General features: G+C 42.1%; 1 protein-coding gene across 1 annotated transcript in view; it reads right to left on the reverse strand.

Moving 5' to 3' along the window:
• CCDC170 (coiled-coil domain containing 170) overlaps positions 1–21,499 on the reverse strand; it is a 101,754-nt gene that overhangs the window by 73,989 nt on the left and 6,266 nt on the right. The window contains 1 exon segment of the mRNA XM_039531940.1: positions 7,783–7,919. Coding sequence (XP_039387874.1) covers positions 7,783–7,896 — 114 coding nt within the window. The 5' untranslated portion in view covers positions 7,897–7,919.

Consider the following 21,499-nt stretch of genomic DNA (forward strand, 5'->3'; position numbering starts at 1 on the left):
TGCATTTAAGAAACATGGGGCTAGACGATTTAATGGTTGCTTTTTTGGCCTCAGGTGCCCTTAATCCGTAAACACAGCTTTGTCTCGGCTCCTTCAAGACCACTGTGTTAACAGCTCCTCTGATTGTACTGGGAGCTGTGTAATGGTGGTGATTCACAAGGCCCAGCTCTTGGATTCAAATGGTCAGTGGCCTAAAGAAGAGCTATGTGTAAATGTGAGAGTTCGTCTCTCTTACCAACGGAAGTTGATCCAGTGAAAGATATTACCTCACCCATCTTGTCTCTCATGAAAATCCCGGCTTTCATTTAAATACATGAAAAAGGATGTTTATAGCTCAGGGAAGATAAGACAGACATACCCAGATGCAAGCATTAAACCCCACTCTGACCAGTGATCCAAACTGAGCGCTATTCACCACCATCATCTCTCGTTTCTTGTCATTATCCAAATCCTACAATCCTTTGTTTGGGTGTGTTTTGGGTCCGAGGTGGAAAAAGTGAAAACCACTGGCTTAGAGTATGGTTGTGTAGTTCATCTCTGTCTACACTGGAACAGAGGAAATTAGGTTATACTGTGGCAAGAATTGCATTTTATCATGGTTTTGGCTGGCTACGGAACTGACATCAGAGTGCTAGTGCCAGCAATAGCACAGCTCTATTTTACCAGGAACCATGACAGTTCCTGAGATTAGCAAGTTAAAACAATGTGTGTGTAGGAGATGATCCTGATAAAATTAGAGCTGCCCAGAAAATTCAGGATAGATGCTAACAGTTAAGGTAAAATTTAAATAAGATTATGCTTCTGTACAGACATGCTTTCTTCCCTATTGGCAAGTGCTTTGTGAAATTGATGGTCCTGATCATTTATCACTTTCATATTGCAGCTATGACTCCAACAACATGGGAAAAAGTTGCCATGCAAGAGTGCCACCCTAGTCTTTTCTTAAAATTAGCCCATGAGTTTGGGAGAGGAGTGCTTCAATCACTGTTCAACTAGCAGGGCTCCTCAGTGAAGTCACCACAAGCTAGTGTCCTGTAGTAGGGCACTATGGAGGTACTGTTAGGAAGGAGAAAAGGTGATTATTCACCTATAGCAAGGGTGGGCAAACTATGGCCTGGGGGCTGCATCCGGTCCTTCAGACGTTTTAATCCAGCCATCCAGCTCCCGGGATCTGGGGCTTGCACTGCTCCAGTGCTCCAGCCAGGGAGCGGGGTCGGGGGCTTGCCCCTGCTCCACATGTGCCATGGCTCTGTGTGGATCCGGAAGCAGCAGCATGTCCCCGCTCTGGCTCATAGGGTGCAGAGGCAGCCAAGGAACTCCGCACGCTGCCCCTGCCCCAAGTGCCACCCCCACAGCTCCTATTGGCCGAGAACCATGGCCAATGGGAGCTGCAGGGGCAGTGCCTGCAGACAGGGCAGGGCACAGAGATGCCTGGCCATGCCTCTGCATAGGAGCCAGTGGGGGGACATGCTGTTGCTTCCGGGAGCTACTTGAGGTAAGCGCCACTCAGAGACTGCACCCCTGACCCCGTTCCATGCCCCAACCCCCTGCCCCAGCCCTGATCCCCCTCCCACCCTCCAAACCTCTCAGTCCCAGCCCAGAGCACCCTCCTACACCTCCAACCCCTCATTCCCAGCCAGAGCCCCGCCCTTCCCCTCCACACCCCAACCCCCAATATCGTGAGCATTCATGGCCTGCCATACAATTTTCATACCCAGATGTGGCCCTCAGACCAAAACATTTGCCCACCCTGACCTATAGTAACTCCTGTTCTCCAACTACATTGCCCCCTACACAACTGATTCTCTGCATTGGAATCCAGCTGGAAACAGAGTTCCTGGAAGTAGAAAAAAATGCAGGGTCTGTTATTGGATGTGGGATTGACTATGCTCTCCATTTCAATAATTGGAATTGAGGAATCTACTTCTGCTTTAAAATGGTTCTTTGGTTGTGTATGAAGGAACAGGACTCCTACAGCATGGCTCTGTGCAGGCAGTACAGTTGGGAACAAGAGTTACTGTAGGTATCCCTTCTTCTGGATAATATGATGCCAGCACTACTAAGTAGCATCACTAGACTGCAACCAGGAATACCAAAGCTCTCTCCTCTTTTAACCAGAAGCCCTGACAGATCCTGGGCTTAAAAAGTAAAAGAAAAATGAAAGGCCCTTAATAAAACCAACAGTGATTTTATAGCAAAGTGGTGTCCCTACGGCATGGCCCCTCATGCTGATTGTGGCATTGTTGCAGCTGTGTCAGTTTTGCTCTTGTGTTCTTCAGCCTATTTCTGCTGTAGAAGCGGCCTGACCCTGCAGCCAAGACAATTCAAGAGTCTTCCCCTTTCTCAGTCCCAGAGTCCCTACACATCCAACATAAATATAAAGACAACTAAGTCTTCAGCCCCAACCAAGTCCAGTTGGTCACTGCTCTCCTTCACAGGTGAGCCTCAGTTGGGATGCAATATCCTCACATAGGTCCCCAGGCTCTAGGGTTGCCAGCCCTCCAGGATTGTCCTTGAGTCTCCAGGAATTAATCTTTAATTAAAGATTGTCATGTGATGAAATCTCCAGGAATATGTCGAACCAAAACTGGCAACCCTATCAAGCTCCTATATTGCACTCTATCCCATGGTCTAGAGCTAGCACAGTTCTCCACCTTCCCAGGGTTTCAGAAAGGCCATTGTCCCCCAGATTTCAGGCACTCCTCTGGAGCAGACTGCCAGCTTCTCTACCCTTCCAGCCTTCTTAGGGTGTGTCTACATTTCAGCGGGGATGTGAGATTCCCAGCTTTCATAGACATGCCCATGCTAGCTATGCTCAAGCTAGTGCCTAAAAATAGCAGGAGTCCGCAGAGGCACAGTCCGCTCCTCAGTCTATCTGCCTGAGTACAATCCCACCTGATCCCCGTGGTATTTACTTGGGTGGCTAACCCAAGCTGCTGCCTGTGCTGGCACTGACACACTGCTATTTTTAGGTGCTAGCTTGAGCACACCTAGCGCAGGTAAATCCCAGCTCAAATGTAAACATATGCTTGGCCTTCTATCAGACCCCTTCCTAGAGAAAGGAAACTCACTAAGTCCCATCCCCTAGTTTTCCTCTCCCAATTGTCCTCCTCTCTCCTCTTTTAAGTCCATCCCCTTCACCTGACCATACCCTCCCCAGGTGCAATCAGAGACATTACACTGTCAGGCCTCCCTTAACCCTTCTGGTGCATATATGGGGTTTACACCCCATCACATACACTCCTCTCAAGACTGTACCCTGCTTAGTACAGGGTCTTTCTGCCTGTAGTGTGGATGGAGGAACACAGAACATCCTCTGGGTACTGTCTTCTTCCCTGTATCCCTTTCTTCTTGGGTGTCGTCCATCCACAAATGAAGCCACACCTTCTTGTCTTCCAAAAACTCTACTAGGAAATCCAACCTGATCCTGTCTTTAGCCTAGGGCCGCCCAGAGAGGGGGGCAAGAGGGGCAATTTGCCCCAGGCCCCGAGCCCCACAGGGGCCCCCACCAGAGTTTTTCGGGGCCCCTGGAGCGGGGTCCCTCACTCACTCCGGGTGCCCGGCAAACTCTTGTGTGGCCGGGCGCAGGAGCTTCTGCCGCTCCCGGTCTTCGCCGGCGGGGGGGTCCTTCCGCTCCGGGGCGGAAGGACTCCCCCCGCTGGCGAATTACCGCCGAAGACGGAGCGGGACCCGCTGCCGAAGTTCAGCTCGGTCTTGCGGTAGTCGGCGGGGCCCTTCGTTCCTGGACCCTCCGCCGAAGTGCCCGAGACCAGCGGGGCCCCCTGCCGCCGAATTACCGCCGAAGACCGGGCTGTGCTTCGGCAGCGGGTCCCGCTTCGGCGGTAATTCGGCGGCGGGGGGCCCCCGCCGCGGGTCTTCGGGGCACTTCGGCGGAGGGTCCAGGAACGGAAGGGCCCCCCGCCGCTGAAGACCCCGGGCCCCCGGAATCCTCTGGGCGGCCCTGCTTTAGCCTCTTGCTTTTTCTCTAGCAGGCCATCTGCAAGCCAGTCTCTCTCAATGGCTTTTCATTTCTGTCGACACATCCTCAGTTTCCTTTGACCCACCTCTGACTTCACACAGCTCCTTTCCAGACCTCGGACTGTCCAGCGTCCCCACAGCCATACTATTCTCTGGGCACTATGGAGTCCCCAAATCTCTTTTCTTCACCCAGTGAATGATTCTTTTCTCATGCTCTCTGAAAGGCTCCTCTGCTGCCCATCCAATATGGACAGTCGCTTCGGCAGCTCCAACTGCACCTCCCACAGTTTGTGTTCCTGTTTTAGGAACTGCATGAGGACAGCCTAGATCTGTTTGGACTGCTTCTTGCCACTGAAACAGAACCTCTCTCTAGTAGTTTTTGCTCTAGATACACAGACTCAGGTGCACTGCACCCCACTCCCTCTTAAAGGGGCCCATCACCCTGTGACATCTCCCTTTTAAATTTTCAAGTCAAAGACTACTCCAACTTTACTTCAACCTCTAAAGAAAGTGGGCTCTGATTTGCATGTAATATTTACAGGGTATAAACTTAAGGAATAAGTGCTATAGCTCACCTATTATAGCAGAGCTTTAAAGTATCATGTCTCTATTTACAGATTCTTAGGAACTGCACTGTTAAACTGAAGGTGGAGCACAAGGAAGTCTTAGCAGGAGTTGTTTGATGTGCATTCACCAGACATTACTTTGTCTATAATAGGCTGCTTCCCTTTCCCCACCCCAGTACTGCACTATCATTCTGCCATCAGTTCAGCTCCATCAGTAGTACCATCTGTGCTAATACAGACAGACTTCCATGTGGCCACCAGCATTTTAAACACCATGTCGTCTAGCCAACAGAGCTAGTTGATGCAGTGCTAAAAATGTAATCGGCCATCTGCGGGATTGTCTAAACTAAAACTCCTGTCATTGCTACCCTGAGTGGAGCTGAACTGATGGTAACAATGATGGGACATTTTTAGCAAAACAGTCTAGTGTAGACAAGGCCACATCTAGGGGACAGGGTACAACACAGGAACCCAGTAACAAGTTCCAACTGCACTGAATCTCTCTGAGCCAAATTCTTCTCTCAGTTAAAATGGCATAAATCTAGATTAACATATTTGATTTATTACAAAAAAAGTAGCATTTTGACTAAAATTATGCTTCTGCACAGATGTACTTTCCTCTACACTGGCAGCTACACTGTGAAATTTCTGGTACCTATCCACTTGAAATTCCTGTTGGGGCTCCCATGGCAAGAAAACAGTTTCTGTGCAATTGTGCCCCCACCTACTAATAATTTTTCATAGACTGACAGTGTTCCTAAACTGAAAGAAAGAAAAAATAAATGGAAAGAGCAAGATTTAGAGGAAAAAAAGGAAGAACAGAGGGAAGAAAATACTACAAGTAGGGCCAGTACAAGACAAATGTACAGTGAATATAAAATAAATACATAGTATTCTATGGAATGGCACTGTGGTCTAATGGTCTGCTCACTAGACTAGAAGCTAAGAATTCTTGAGTTCTATATACCGGCTTAACTACTGTGCATCTTTTGGTATGTCACATCTTTGACCTAAGTTCTGCCTTGATTATACAGAGGTAAGTGAATTTAAGTCACTTGAATTACTTCAGATTTACCAGTTTAACTGAGAGCAAAATTTCGCTCTTAGTGTCTCACTTTCCCTATGTCTAAAATCAGGCTAATAGTCCCATCTACATAAGGAAATAATCGTGTTAGCTAATACAACTTTCAAAAATACATTAGTATTTAGTAGTAATAGTCTAGACAAGGCCATAGGGATGTTTTCATTTGTTAATGTTTGTACAACACTGTGAGAATGTAAAGTATTATGCAAATACTGAAGATAGATAATTGCAGGGTCTCATGTTTTCAGCGCTCATGAGAGAGATTAATTATATCAAACCATTAATGGTATCAGCCTTAAGTGCTGCCTTAAAGCACAATACATACTACTTGTATAATGAACTCAGTCCCTCCTTCCCCGACAGCACTGGAGCAGCACCTCAGAAACAAAACTCATTTAATAGGTGTGGTGCTGATAGGAAGTAAAAGAATGCCAAGAGGCATTGTAATGGAGTCAAGCCACATCTGTTGGAATAGTTCAAAGTAATGTTACCGTTATTATCTTCATGTATCTGTAACTTGTTGATTTGCATTGTGTATATATACCCCATATGCTTAATTAGCCCTAGATTAGTGATATGTGTTAGCATAAAGACGAGAATTTGCTTGATATGTGAACTTCCTGAAAACCAAATTAATGTTAACTTTATTGCTTTAAATTATCTATTTCTATTGTAATGAGTAACTGGCAATTGTATTATATCATTGTAACCAAATTACTTGTGTATGCATAGGAATTAGAATGTTAATTTCAAAGCAAGTAGTCCTTGATGTGGTGACCCAAGTCAAAGACTCAATATGCTAACTTCAAAGCAATAATGGAAGCCCTGTCTGCATTAGCTACCCGTCAGAGCCCATGCTGGGATGAACGGCCCTGTCAGCTTGCTTTCCTGTGAACAAGATCTATAAAATACTGGAGCCTTTGAGCAATTTTTATCTGATTCCTCTCAATGCTATCAGGGGGTATTCCAGATAACAGACAGAGGTTCCCCAAAAAGCCATTTTTGGGAAGCCCTGAGGAACTTTTGAAGAGACTCTAAGAGACTGGCAGACTACTACATCTCTGCTATATTTGGACTATAAACCCTGATCCAACTGTAATGTATTTTATCTGCTTTAACCTCTCAATAACTCATTTCTTTTCTTAGCTAATAAATCTTTAGTTTTAGTTTACTGAAGGAATTAGCTACAGCGTTGTTTTTGGTAAGCTCCTGAGTGACCTGGGGTAAGTGACCGATCCTTCAGAGTTGGAAGAACCTACTGTATGTGATTTTGTTTTTAATAACCTTTTATATCACAAAGTCCAGTTTATCTGGGTGGTAAAGAGAAGCTACAGAGCATAAGTGGATTGTCTGTGACTCCATGGGAAAACTAATATAGTGATCCAGGAGTACACTTTTGTTACACGCTTGGTGAAATCTAATGAGAGAATATACCACCAGTCTGGGGTGTTTGCTCTGGTTTCTAACAGTCTGATCTGAGTTTGGCGCACACAGCTTTGAGCCACTCCAGGCACCATGACAATAGGATTACACTAATTTTTGTACTCTATTACAAAAGATTAAAATATGATCCAAAGGAAAATAGACTTGGGGGGATGAAGATGGAGGGAAAGAAAACTGGTTACAGGATATCAGAAATTTAAAATATTAAAAAACAAAATTTAATGCATGGGGATGTGATGATAGCTGCATCTGCCTTCAAAATCTGTTCATATTTGTACTTTCTAAAATTAGAGACTACATAAATGATCATAGACATATCAGAGTTTCTCCAATGATTCCAGTGAGACTGCATGGTTCAGTAGACAGAGACCTGGCCTGGGAGTCAGAAGACATGAGTTCTAGTGTGACTATGATAAATTTTGTGCAAAGAGTGCCTTGAGAGATATAATTTGAAAACTCATAATCCACTGAACATTATTGTCCTGGTAAAATATGTGTTATCAACATTATAAGATTCTACTGTATCACATTGCTGTAACGTGATCCAAGTTTAAGAAAAGAAGGCCAAAACTAATTTCTCAGAAACAAAGGACAGACCAACACCCAGCCTGGTGTTAAAAGACCATCATCTGTTTAAGCGGCAACTCTCCAGCAGGGGGAAGGCATAAATAAGAAATTTACATTTCATCACAGGGACAGTTCAAACCTTACATCCACAGGAGACTGCTTGTCACCTGCAATCCAGCTGGGGGTAATCCTCAAAGAGGGGAGAGGGGTATAAGAATGAGAGTGAGTGGCCTCCAAATCACCTCTCTCCCCCTGCATCTTTACTCATGGCAACTACAATTCTGTAAAAACAAAGAAAGCACCATTGAACTGGAGGAGGAGTGGTCCCGGCTGGAAGGCTTTTCAGCCAGTACAGACAGCTGTAAGCATATGGTGAAACAAAATCTTTTTGCTTTTCAGTTCACTTAGCTTGTTAAATTAGATATTCACTTGTGCTTTTTTTTCCTTTTTATTTGCTTTGTAATCAGTTCTGACTCTTATGCATCATTACTTGCAATCACTTAAAAATCTATCTTTCTGTAGTTAATAAACTTATCTTGTTTTATTTTAACCAATGTGTTTGAATTAAAGTATGTGGAAAACTCCATTTGGGATAACAAGGCCTGTGCATATCATTTTCCTTTGATGAAATCATGGACTTTCTATGAGTTTGTACTGTTCAGGAGGGGACTTAGCAATACAAAATGGACATCTCTGGGGGACAAAGCTGGGACTAGGAATTTGTGGGTGTCACCATTTATGTCAGGGGTGGCCAACCTGAGCCTGAGAAGGAGCCAGAATTTACCAATGTACATTGCCAAAGAGCCACAGTACTATGTCAGCAGCCCCCCCCCCCATCAGCTCCCCAACCCCGCTCCCAGCACCTTCCGCTCACTGGCAGCCCCGCTGATCAGCACCTCCTCCTCCCTCCCTGCACCTCCCGCTCAGCTGTTTCGTGGGATGCAGGAGGCTCTGGAGGAAAGGGGAAGGAGCGATGGCACGACAGGCTCAGGGGAGGGGGTGGGAAGGGGTGGAATGGGGAAAGGGCCTGTGGCAGTGAGCATCCCCAGGCACATTAGAAAGTTGGTGCCTGTAGCTCCAGCCCCAGACTCTGTGCCTATACAAGGAGCCGCATATTGACTTCTGAAGGGTTGCATGTGGCTCCGGAGCCACAGGTTGGCCACCCCGATTTATGTAATTCATGAGTGACTAGTCAGAGCATTCATGTAATTTAGCTGGGAGTGATTTTACATGCTAGGGACTGTGTATGAACTGGCCAGGAGTGGCTGTTCTGACAGCCCAGCAGTATAAAAGGCACCCCAGGCTAGAGAGTTAAAGAGACACAGCTGTTCAACAGTCCAGATTGTACCCTCAGGCATCTTACACTCAGTCATTCATTTATTATGCAGGTCATTTTACTTTCTGTGCCCCAACTTCCTCCTCTGTTAAACAGACAGTTATACGGATTCACCTGCGTAAGTGCTAGAAGATCTGCAGTTATGAGTGCTAAGAATTATTACTATACAGGAGTGTGAGAACAGCCATCAGAAAATTTGAGTCCCCAAAGTAGTAGAAGTTACAGCTTAAAGGGACTAAAAACATAAAGCTCAGTAGGGTCAGCATCCTTTGGTGCTGTGGGAGGAATAAAGGAAGAATATGTATGTTAGTACTCAAAAATTCATTGGTTCGAAAAGCATCAAGAAAGCTTATTCTACAATAACTGGAGTTTCTGCTGGTTTTTATTTTTGTACTCTATGTTGGAATAAAATTCTTTTTGGGGTCACTCACTCTGTAACATTAAATGACTCATTTATGTTGTTAGTGAGTTTAAGCATATTTCATTTGACAGCGATAAGATAAGTCTAGATAACCCCATTATCAGTAGAGAAAGCATATATGCCAAACCTGTCTTCACTTATAAAAGTATACTAAATGGAACTGGTACAGAATTGAAATTGAAGATGTACATATATACAAAATTGATACTAGAGCTGGTGTTTTATTCCTTGCAAAAAAATGTAAGGAAAATGAAACTTTGTCAAATTTTCAATTAATTGTTTATATTTTAGTCAAAAAACATCATAGTTTCAACCGTCATATATATTGGGTTGTCAACAACTGAAAAAAATGTTTGGTTTACAGATTGTCATTGAATATTCACAACATTTCAAAGAAAATGGAAATTCTTCCATGAAAATGTTCATGCCGTTATAAATACATTTTTTTTGGCAAAGTGTTTCTGACCGACTCTAATCGATAGATTTTTCTCTTCCCTTTCCTCTACTACAGCAATTTTCTTTCTTATATAAAGGAACACAATCAAATTCAGTATGATTAGGCACTAGATGTGTTAGTCATACCTATCTGGCTAAGCCAAAAGAAGGAAAACAAATATGTATTTATTCAAAATATTTCACTTACATGTTTATCTCCCATAAAAACCTCTTTTCAAATTTGTGTGGTTGTTTCAGAAGTCTATACCATCTAGAGGTGAAGCAAACTGATATTTGTGACCTCAAACAAATTTAGAATAAATAAAAGAATTCACAGAAACATGTTTTAAAAGAAAGCCCCTTTCCTTATTTAGCTGTTTTAAAAAATAACCCATGGATTTAAAAAGAGGAGCATGGATCAAGGATATTAGGGAACTCACTGGAGAAGAATCCAACTTCTATCTCAAGCTACAGGAGGAAAAAGTTAGGTTTAACTAAGATCATCTGAGACAATTAGACTTCTAGGTCATTTTCACCAGAAATTGCCTTTCAGCTCATAAAAGTCCATTGGTAAGCCTTTCTCAAATCAAGAACACTTTGCTGAAGTCTAAAATAAACCTATAATCCCTTTTCTGAAATTTAGAAAGCGGCTTTCCATTTGGACAAGGTCCAAGCTCCCATTGTATGAACAATTAGTTTGGCTTTTGTTTTTATTATTGTTTTTAATTATTACATAGTGGTGGGGGGATTGTGGGATTTGCATGACCTCTTTTAGACATGATTTGGACTTCTTGAAAAGCATGCCAACTTCCTTGTAAAAGGGAACTATAACTCTTATTAATAAAAAGAGAGCATCCAAAACCTTTGTTCCTGCGATGGACCACTTTTGCTTGTTTAAGTTGATTGCCAGAGTTTTGACAGGAAGTTACAAACAGATTAGAAAAGTTTTTGCTGACTAGTAAAAATTCAGACAGTGTGGATTTATTACAAATTGGAGTTCTACCAGCAACGTATATGGAGACTCATTTATGGGAATACTTTTTCCAGAAACACAATAAAAATATATTCAACTCATTAGATTTTATCTTTCAGATTATAACATTTTTGGCCTCAACTATAACATGCCATTATTTACAGACTGACTCCCTGGCAATCAATTGAGTTTGGTCACACCCCTTCCCTTGAACAGAAGGGGCCACCGCAAATTCACCAGATGACTTGGTTTGCTTTTCAATATGGTCACTAAACTGCTAGCTGAGGCCTGGTCTACACCTAAAATTTAGGTCAATTTATCTATTTTGCTCAGAGGTGTAAAAAAAACCAACAAAACTCTCACACAGAGATTTTATTAAGATGACCTAAGCACCAGCGTAGACATTGCTAGATTGATGGAAGAAAGCTACGGCCTCTTGAGGGACTGGATTTTATACACCTGTAGTGTGGTGAAAGAGGAGACATGTTTCAGGGCATAAAACAACCTCTATTTACTGAGATTAAGGGGGAAAACTCTCTTTAAGAATTATTTCCATACTGCCTAATGCAGGGTTTCTTGAATCTTCCTCTGAAGTACCTGGTACGGGCCACTGCTATAGACAGGATGCTAGACAACAGGGACAAACAACTCTGATCCAATATGGTAATTCCTATGTTCCTTTGACTAAATGTACACTATTACAATCTTCTGTGGACTCTTGAGTTTAGCAGCACTCACCAAACCAGGGTACCAATAACCTGAGTTCTCTCCTAACTCTCTTGAATACTCAAGTTTGCCCTGCTGTCCTCACAAAAATAGATGGCAAGGGAGAAGTGGAATCTGCCAAAATTCTGGTTTTATTCCAAAGGCCAAGGAGAGAGCTTCTCAGTGAGTAATTGATCCTTCCACTGCACAGAAGTGATAACTCTATTTGGCCATAACACGGTGTTAGTGCACCTGGCGAATATAGTTCAAGACTCCCTTAGTGCTATTTTAAAAAGGAGATGGGCTCAAACTGTCAAATCCAGTTCTTGAATACTCTTAAGTCCTAGAGCAGTCAACTCACCCAAACTGAAAGTGACCCACAGATTCACTCTACCACCCTACTCACATCCATTGCCTGCATTTGGTGAGAAAGAGGGAATGGGAGAGGGGAACTGAATGATAATGGAGAGAGAAAGATGAGAGATTGTGACAGAAAGAGGGAGAGAAAACACTGAAGGTTTAAATTAGAGATAAAAACATTAAAAGTTTGTTCTTAGCTTCATTTTAAATCAAAGATTTAGTGAGTTTTGTTTTTGTTACACACAGCTAAACAAACAAAAAAAATCCAAACCCTGAGATTTTCCAGCTTTGGGAGGGGACTACACAAACCCTTGCAACATCTGATACCTCTTGGATTTTATACATCAAACATTCTTTTTGAAAATAAGACACATAGCAGGTTTGGGATGCTCAGATCACGGGATGTGAGATCAGCTCTTCAACTGATAATAGGGTTAAAATGGGATATAAAGGAATAATTTAGGTTGATACCAGTTTTTAAATTGAAAGGAAAAATATGAATGTCATGTGAATCTTAATATAATTTGTACATGTTCACTGGAAGGTAGGTTTGTAACTAAACAAGGTGCTTTCTTGGCCTTCAGTTCATTTTGAGTTGAAGGCAATCTATACCTCACATGAAGCGATCTGCATCTTTGGGGCTGGAGCCTTAACTGAGGGTGTTATTTAATTCTTCTTGTGGGTCAAAGCTTTCTTTTTCAACAGCATATGAAATCGCTTTGTTCTATAAACCAAGGCTGTAAGGTATTTGGGACATGGACTACAATTTATTACTTTTGGACAGTGGAGCCTTAGTTCTTGACTGAGACCTCTAAGCACTATTCCAACACAAATAATAAAATAAGTAAAATTATATTTAGAGATTTAAAAGGGAGTATTGTACATAGAGTTTCAGATAGATGAATGTATTCTTTTGTTTCCTGAACAGTGAAATCCTGAAGAAGTTAGGAAACACTCTTTGAGAATGCACCGAAGAACTTCTGGTGAAAGCACCAGAGGAACCAGCACCAGGTGCCAACAACAGTTTGGGAACCCCTGCCTAAGGAGATATATTCTGCTTTAAGTGAAATAGTTAGATAGGAAGCAAAGGTGAACATCCTCACCAGGGCTTGAATCTCCTTCGGGACTGTCTAATAGGAAATCAGGTTCCTTTACTAAAGCTGCAGTCATCCATTTCAAACCATAGTAGAGGATCTTGGAAGAGTCTCTCTTGAACTGGTTTTGGTGTAGCAGGAATTCCAAGACTTACAGACAAAGATACCTTCACGAGGCTGAAGCATCAGCTTGCTGTACTCCAAATTCTAAGGAAGGCTGTCCTATCCTGACATAAGTCTCAGCTGATGTGATGAGGAGGCGGCCCCAATATACCTGCTAGGCTGCAAGGCCCTTCCTCTAGATAAGCAAGGTTCTGTGGGCTAGGACATAGGGCCAGCCTTAAGGGTGGGTGATCAGTTTTATTGTTTTCTTTAAATGTGTAAACATTCCTATTGGCCTTAGGCTTTATAAAAAGGTGTGGTTTTGGGGGGGTAGTTTTAAGCTTTAAATTAAGCTAAATTTAAAGTATCATCCTAAAGATTATGCAGTGAACTGCATGAAATTTAATTCATCTGCCTTAGAAGGATGCAGTGCAGAATTTACTATAGTGGGGATTTAAATCTGTTATTTCCAGGAAGGGTTAAGGTGAAATCCTGGCCCTATTGAGTTTTGCCATTGACTTCCAATAGGGCCAGAATTTCAGTTCTAGTGTTTTCAGCCTGATGCTTACACTAGTAAGCCATTTCCTCCTGCCTTACAAAGATGTTAGTACAATCCAAATAGATATGGTTGAACAATTTGATTGGGAGTGGACTTAGGATGTGCCATGGGATGGACTAACCACAGAGAAAAGCTCTTCAGGTCAGACACCTTGCCTTATACTATCATGTTTTACAGGAATACATATGTGCTTAATAAGCCTGAACATCTCAGTCCTTCTCTTGCCCTCCGAACAAATAGCATGCATGATGGCGGATAATCCAAAAAAAGTGAACACTAAAAACATCAGATTTAAAAATGAAAGAAAACAAATCAGTCCACTGTTGTGTAGCTGTGACGAACAGCAAACCGTCATAATTCCTAAAAATAATACTTGTTTACAGACTGAACTGGGAATGAAGTGCAGTGAAGATTTCTCTCAAAAGGTGACATGCTACCTCTATTTTTGCATAATTAAAAAAAAAAAAATCAGCTCCACTACAATGGTTAACCATTTTTACTGATTTAGTATACTCACTCAAGGCTGCTATTTTAGGGGAACAGTCTTGGCTACACTTGCAGATGTGCAGCGCTGGGAGTTACTGCTGTCTTCGTACAGCTGTGTAGGGAAAGCGCTGGAGTGTGGCCACACTGACAGCTACCAGCGCTGCAGTGTGGCCACATTTGCAGCATTTGCAGCGGCGTTCGGAGTGGTGCATTATGGGCAGCTATACCAGCGTTCAAGTGGCTGCAACGTGCTTTTCTAAAGAGGGGGGTGGGGTGGAGTGTGACAGGGAGCGTGGGGGGGGAGAGAGAGAGAGAGAGAGAGGATTTTTGGAGCCGACACTGTGTCAGCTCCCTGCCTTGCAAATTCTGACCATTTCCCCGACGATGTCTCATTCACTCCTAAATGCAAACAGCCTGCAGACCAGATAAGCAGCTGCTCCTACGGACTCCCTCCCCCACACCCCCACCGTGCTGTTTCTCTCCTAAAGCAAACACTAGCTGTAGACATTCATCCCCCTGCCTGCCTCATTCATAGCAAACAGGAGCTGTGTTTGTTTTTTAGATAAGCAGCTCTGGGAGCCCTGAGTTCACAACAAAACAAAGAGAGGGATCATAACAAAACAAAGAGTTCTTTAGTTAAAAGCATTATGGAAAAATTCTGCTGGAGGCCAATTACAGCGCTTTTGGTGGCCACACTGGCGGAGCAGCGCTGCATCACCAGCGCTGCAATAGTTATACCCGAGGCAGAGCAGGAGTACAGCCAGCGCTGCAGCCAGGGAGATGCAGCGCTGTATGTGCCTTGCAAGTGTGGACGGTGTGTAAGTTGCAGTGCTGTAAACCCACCACCAGCGCTGCAACTCTCCAGTGTAGCCAAGCCCTAGGCCTCTAATCCTTGGAATGCCCCAGACTCCACCCATTCCTTAAGAAGTGTATTTTATCTTTCCAGATTTTCTTCATTAATAAAAACAATAGCCAAGTGGGTACCAAATAGAAATGAGCATTTCTACAAAAGTCTAGATTTTTCTGTAAGGGAAAAAAGGAGAGAATACTGAATCCATGTCACAGCTACAGACCTGATATTTTTCTATATTTTCTATCCAACATCCCTCAGGACCTGATGACATAGCCACCATTGGTCTATCTGAAGACACCTCATTAGGACTCCTTTGAGAAAATATCAAGGAAGCATTCATTCAGCTAAAGGACTGCTGTTTAGGGGTATTTTCAATACAATACTAAACATGTTTACATAATGCCTTTTATTTAAAAAAAAAAAGTGCTTTACAATGTATAGAGGAATAATTTCACCAGCAATAGAAATACAGCCACTTGTATGGAACATGGCAGCCTCGTAACAGTGCACAATAGTATATGTCTATTTAGGGCAGGAAATAAAATATCATCCACTCAAAACTGCAGGAATAATTTAGAGTAGACAATGCAATTACCTAAAGCAACAGGTTTAACAACCCCATTCTAAGAAAAGTCTTAAATTTTTCACTGATCACAAGTTTTCAGTCACTATTGAAAGACCTGCAATTTGAGCAGTTTACTAATCCCTATCACCACAATGGAGCATTTGCTCAGTACTGACTTAGAAGGAAGAGTGCCACTTAATGAGTCACCAACACCACATCATCAGCACCCTGGTTCTCTTGGGAGGTAACCTATCCAAGTGCTGATGTGGACTAATTCTGCATATAGCTTGAAAGGACTTTCCACTCTGTTTTTATGAAACACCTAAGAAAATGTGTTTGTTTTATTTTTCATGAGAGTTGGACAGAACAAGGGCAGACAAAACTTTGTGTACTAGCAGCCTGTTTTTACAGATCATTCCCCTCTCATTTGGCATCAAACCTTGGTTTTGCAACTTTAAGCTAGCTATGTCTCAATAGTGTGGAAAAAATTATATCCATTGGAAAGATTTTACAAAATGTTTCTTATATTGCAATAAAATTATCTAGTGTACCAATCAGCATGGAGATATTTAATAACTATAATCCAGAATAGTATCCAAATATTTAAATAACTTTCATTAGTATTCTTTCAGACCTGCTTTTTGGAGCAGAGTAACCATGGATTGAACCTAGCGTTTAACAGTTTGTATTGGAACACTGGCAAGAAACAACAAGGAAAAGACAGGAGTCTAGCTGATGCAACAAATACTACATTTATATTGCATTTAAAGTATGTTCTAAAATATGATGGGATGACATTGAATGAATACTGTAATACATTGGGGTTCAAGAATCACACTCAAAATCCAGACTAGTTTGTAGAGACTAGAAATTAGCTCTTAAAAGATTTTATGGTTTCTAAAGAAATTTTAAAAAAGATTTGACTAGATCATGTAATAGGAGAGAAATCCTACATAATCAGAATACAAACATAACACTGAGATTGTGATACTGGTTTCCAGTTCAGAACATTGATGAGTGCACAAAGTTGAAAGAAACTGAAGGCCACAAATTCTATTAATGGTAATTACAACTACCCAAATATTAGTTGGGCAAAAGTCAAATCAAGACAGTTCAGAGAAAAAAAAAAATCACTCATCAAGATGGTTGCTTGTTTGAAAAGCTGGTTTTGAAACAAAAAGTTTATTCTTGATTTAGACCATAGTAACACATTGAAAGGGATATCTATATAGAGATTTTAAAGGAGAAAGCTACTTAGAAAGACAAAAGTTAAGTTAAAATCCTTGGAATCAGGATGGAGGCTACTTATACTTCAGTTTAACTGAGATGCTGAAGTTATGCAAATACCTAAATAAGACAGGAAGAAGAAACACAATGAGGTTAAAGGGCAAGGTACAAAAGTTTATTCAAACTAAAAGGATGTCTTTCAAAAAGTGGAAATCCAGTCTGAGTAAAGCCAATAGAAAGAACACACCATAGCAGGTAAAATATGCCTAAATTAAGAGGACTATGAAATTTAAAGAGGAAACAGTAAACAAATAAAACAAAAACCAGCTGTCTTGGGGGTTGTTCCATTAGGAGGAGAAATAGATGATGTCAGGTATTTCTTTGATGCAATCCTGTTTATTTACAAAGCATGTACACACTGTCCTGTTTCCCTGAGCACAGTAGGAATCAAATAGTAGGAGACAATTTCTTTGCTCACAGTTCCAAGTCTCTTTCCAGGCAGCACTCTTCTCACAAGCACTCTCAGCTTTTTTGTGTGGATCATGCTGTATGTTTTATTCTGGCTGTTTCTAGGGCTTCCTTACTGCCTTCTCTGTATGCTTTCTTAGCTGCTTCTGATCAGACACACAACTGTAATCAAATGAAACCCCCAACCCCAGCATATTGTTATGGGACCCCCAGGAATCCGCTTTGGCCACATGGCCCAGCAATTCTCCAGGCTTGCATGCAGCCTAATTCTTGAGCCATGGTTTTCCATTGTTTCAGCTATCACTAAATAGAGAGGCATTTAATTTGTGAGGTGGTGTGATTGCCCATAGATAAGGCTATAATTTAGTCACAGAGGTCGTGAAGTCACAGAATCCATGACTTCCAGAGACCTCCATGACTTCAGCCTGTGATGGTCAGGAGCTGCAGGGTCCCCCACTGCCTGCGGGGCCAGTGAGCTCCCAGCCACAGCAGGGGAATCCCCCAGTTCCTGGATGCTGCTCATGGCGAGGGAACCCAGCTGTTCCCAGCTGCCGCAGGAAGCCCCAAACTGTGGGGGAACCTCACAGCTCCTGGCTGCCGCAGGTGGCAGGGGAATATCAGAGCTGTGGGAGGCAGGGTACCCCACTGCCTCCAGCTGCTGCAGGTGGGGGAGGGCAGGGGGCTCCCTCCCCTCTCAGCTGCTGCAGGCAGCAGGGGACCCTGGAGCTCCAACACCCAACCCACAGTGGGGACCCCGGGAGCTCCCAGCCACCCTACAGCTGCCCCCGCTGTGGTTAAAGGGCCCCCCGCTGGGGGCTGCGTGGGAACCCACAGAACCCTATTTTTTCACAGATATTTTTAATAAAAGTCATGGCTTCCATTAATTTTTCTTTAATGCTCATGATTTGTCCATGATGTTTACTAAAAGTATCGGTGACAAAATCTTAGCCTCACCCATAGATCACATATATGATTGGTGGGAGCTGCCCAACCGCCAGCATAACCGAACCTTTGGTTGAGTAGACAGTACCTATGTTTGGAAGGAACTGTTTTAAATCTCTTTAATCAGCTGCTAGTCATACGTTCTGGAAGGGAAGTATATTGCAGGTGCCAAGCACATTTGGACCTGTAGTATTACTGTGGTTGGAACAGGGGACTGCTGCCCTGGGATCCAGTCTGAGAGTAGAAGAAATTCAGGGTTCCAACTAGACAAACAAAGGTAGCAAAAGGTGTTGCATGAGGGGTATAAGGCAGCAAGCACCATATATAACTGGGGCCGTATAGTGGGAGCAAGGCATGTTGTAGCCTCGTGAACCAGTCTAAAGTGAGGTGAACTGTGAAGTTCCACTCTGGGAGAAGTACAGGTGGACGTCTATCACTTGAAAAGAATGCCCACCACAAGAATGGGACAGAGATCATCATGAAAGCTCAACTCTGAATCATGCCAGTAGGTAATAAAGAGATGTCAAAACAAGTGAATAATTATTTATGGTAACACCTAGAGGATCCAGTCAGAATTGGGGCCCCACTGACTTAGGCATTGTAAGAAGCACATAGGAAGACATGGTTGTGACACCCTGCACCCCATATTCACCATGGTGATATAATTATATGTTTTGTACAAGGTATGCCTTGTGAAGTATCATTCTAAAAGTATCAGAGGGGTAGCTGTTAGTCTGTATCCACAAAAATGAGGAGGCAGGTGGCATCTTAAAAGACAGGTTTATTTGGGCATAAGCTTTCGTGGGTAAAAACCCCACTTCTTCATATGCATGGAGTGAAAATTACAGAAACAGGCATAAATATATATTGGCACATGAAGAGAAGGGAGTTACCTTACAAGTGGAGAACCAATGTTGAAGGCTAATTCAGCTAGGGTGGATGTGGTCCACTCCCAATAATTGATGAGGAGGTGTCAATATCAAGAGGGGGAAATTGCTTTTGTAGTGAGCTAACCACTCCCCGTCCCGATTCAAGCCCAAATTGATGGTGTTAAGTTTGCAAATGAATTGTAGCTCAGCAGTTTCTCATCAACAATTTCTACCCCAGCATCAACCTCAGCCTGGACTAGCTGACACAAGAGATACACTTCCTGGACACTACAGTGCAAATAAATGATAGTCACATAAACACCACCCTATACTGGAAGTGGTTAGCTCACTACAAAAGCAATTTCCCCCTCTTGATATTGACACCTCCTCATCAATTATTGGGAGTGGACTACATCCACCCTAACTAAATTGGCCTTCAACATTGGTTCTCCAGTTGTAAGGTAACTCCCTTTTCTTCATGTGCCAATATATACATTTATGCCTCTTTCTGTAATTTTCACTCAATGCATTTGAAGAAGTGGGTTTTTTACCCATGAAAGCTTATGCCCAAATAAATCTGTTAGTCTTTAAGGTGCCACCGGACCCCTCATTATTCTGAAAGTCTTATTCTGTTGAACATTAATATCCTGTTAAGTTGTATGTGCTATCATATATAAAGTTATGAAGTTTTGCTATGTATGTGCTACTGTAATATATTGTGAGGTTGGGAACACCCACAAGCAGACTTTCAGGTACAACAATGAAAAGGCCAAAACAATGTTGATGGCCCATTGAGGAAATACACAAGGATTACCCCAGGAACTGGGTACAACAGGAACCTCTCAGAGATAGCACTACACAATGGGAACTGTTTGACTCAGGTCACAGCAAAAGATCTTTCTAGCAAGTTGAAAAAAAAGATATAAAAGAGGGCAAATGACATCATGACTGGCCTCACTCCCCACAAAAAGAACATCTGAGGAACAAAGACGGAACTGGGGGAAGTGCTGGTCCCAGGCAGGAAAGAAGGAAGTCTGTCTGTGTAGAAAACCTTGGTGTTTATACTATCTAACAGGGTGAGACACTGCTTAATTCAAACCCTATCTATTATATTAGGCTTAGTGTGCATTTTTATTTGCTAGGTAATCAACTTGGTCTATATGCTATCACTTTAATCACATTATGGAAGCTTTTACCCTTTTCTGTAAAACATCTTGTACTAGCTACAGTTGAACCTCAGAGTTATGAACACCAAAGTTACGAACACACCTCATTTGGAACTGGAAGTATGCATTCAGGCAGCAGCAGAGACAAAAAAAGTATATAGAGTACAGTATTGTATTAAATGTAAACTACTAAAAAAAGGAAAAGTTTAAAAAAGATTTGACAAGGTAAGGAAACTGTTTCTGTGCTTGTTTCATTTAAATTAAGATGGTTAAAAGTAGCATTTTTCTTCTGCATAGTAAAGTTTCAAAGCTGTATTAAGTCAATGTTCAGGTGTAAGCTTTTGAAAGAACTGTAACATTTTGTTCAGTTACAAACATTTCAGAGTTAAGAACAACCTCTATTCCTGAGGTGTTTGTAACTCTGAGGTTCTGCTATACTATTGGCTAAAGTATTGGGCTAGACTGGGGGTTCTCAAATTGGGGGTCGGGACCAGTCAGGGAATTGCAGTTATTACGTGGGGGGTCATGAGCTGTCAGCCTCCACCCCAAACCCCACTTCGCCTCCAGCATTTATAATAGTGTTAAATATTTTTAAGTGTTTTTAATTCATTAAGGGGGTCATACTCAGAGGCTTGCTGTGTGAAAGGGGTCACTAATACAAAAGTTTAAGAACCACTGGGCTAGACAGACCACTGATGTGGTTTCACAATTTTTATATTCCCAATAAAGTTTTAAATCATTTTTAATAATTAAATCTACAACTTGGCTAGCTCAACTTTTAATGCTTTGATCCAAATTCTTCAATAATATTCTTTGTACAATTATTCTCTACACCATGCAAGATGTAACATGGTTGTCACAAATAAGCTATTATCTAAAGAGGGACAAGAAATTGGACCCAAGAATAACTTCCAAACTCGCAGTTTAAGATTTTTTTCTGATTAGAAAACTAATTAAGTTTCCAGTGTGAACCAGATGTCTTGAAAGCATATGAAAAGTCCCAATTCCAGAAAAACAAAATCTTGAAAAATACTTGCTCTGATAACAGAAAACCAAATTGCTTAAATTAACAGTTGTGCATATTTTAAAGATGGAAATAGAAATGACCCTTAAAATACCATGTCAACATTGGTTTTGTGTGTGTATTCTGACCAAGTCTTAAGTCGTGCTATTTGTATTAATATTTTATTTTGCATTCTTAATTGCTACTCAGTTTAAGCAATTTTGAGTTTAGCTTCTTCAGTCAGGTGAGCATCATCCTAAGCCTTTGTTTTATAGTTTGAGAGCAAGTGAGAAATTC

Source organism: Mauremys reevesii, linkage group 3 (genome assembly GCF_016161935.1).
Source record: "Mauremys reevesii isolate NIE-2019 linkage group 3, ASM1616193v1, whole genome shotgun sequence".
Lineage (NCBI taxonomy): Eukaryota > Metazoa > Chordata > Testudines > Geoemydidae > Mauremys > Mauremys reevesii.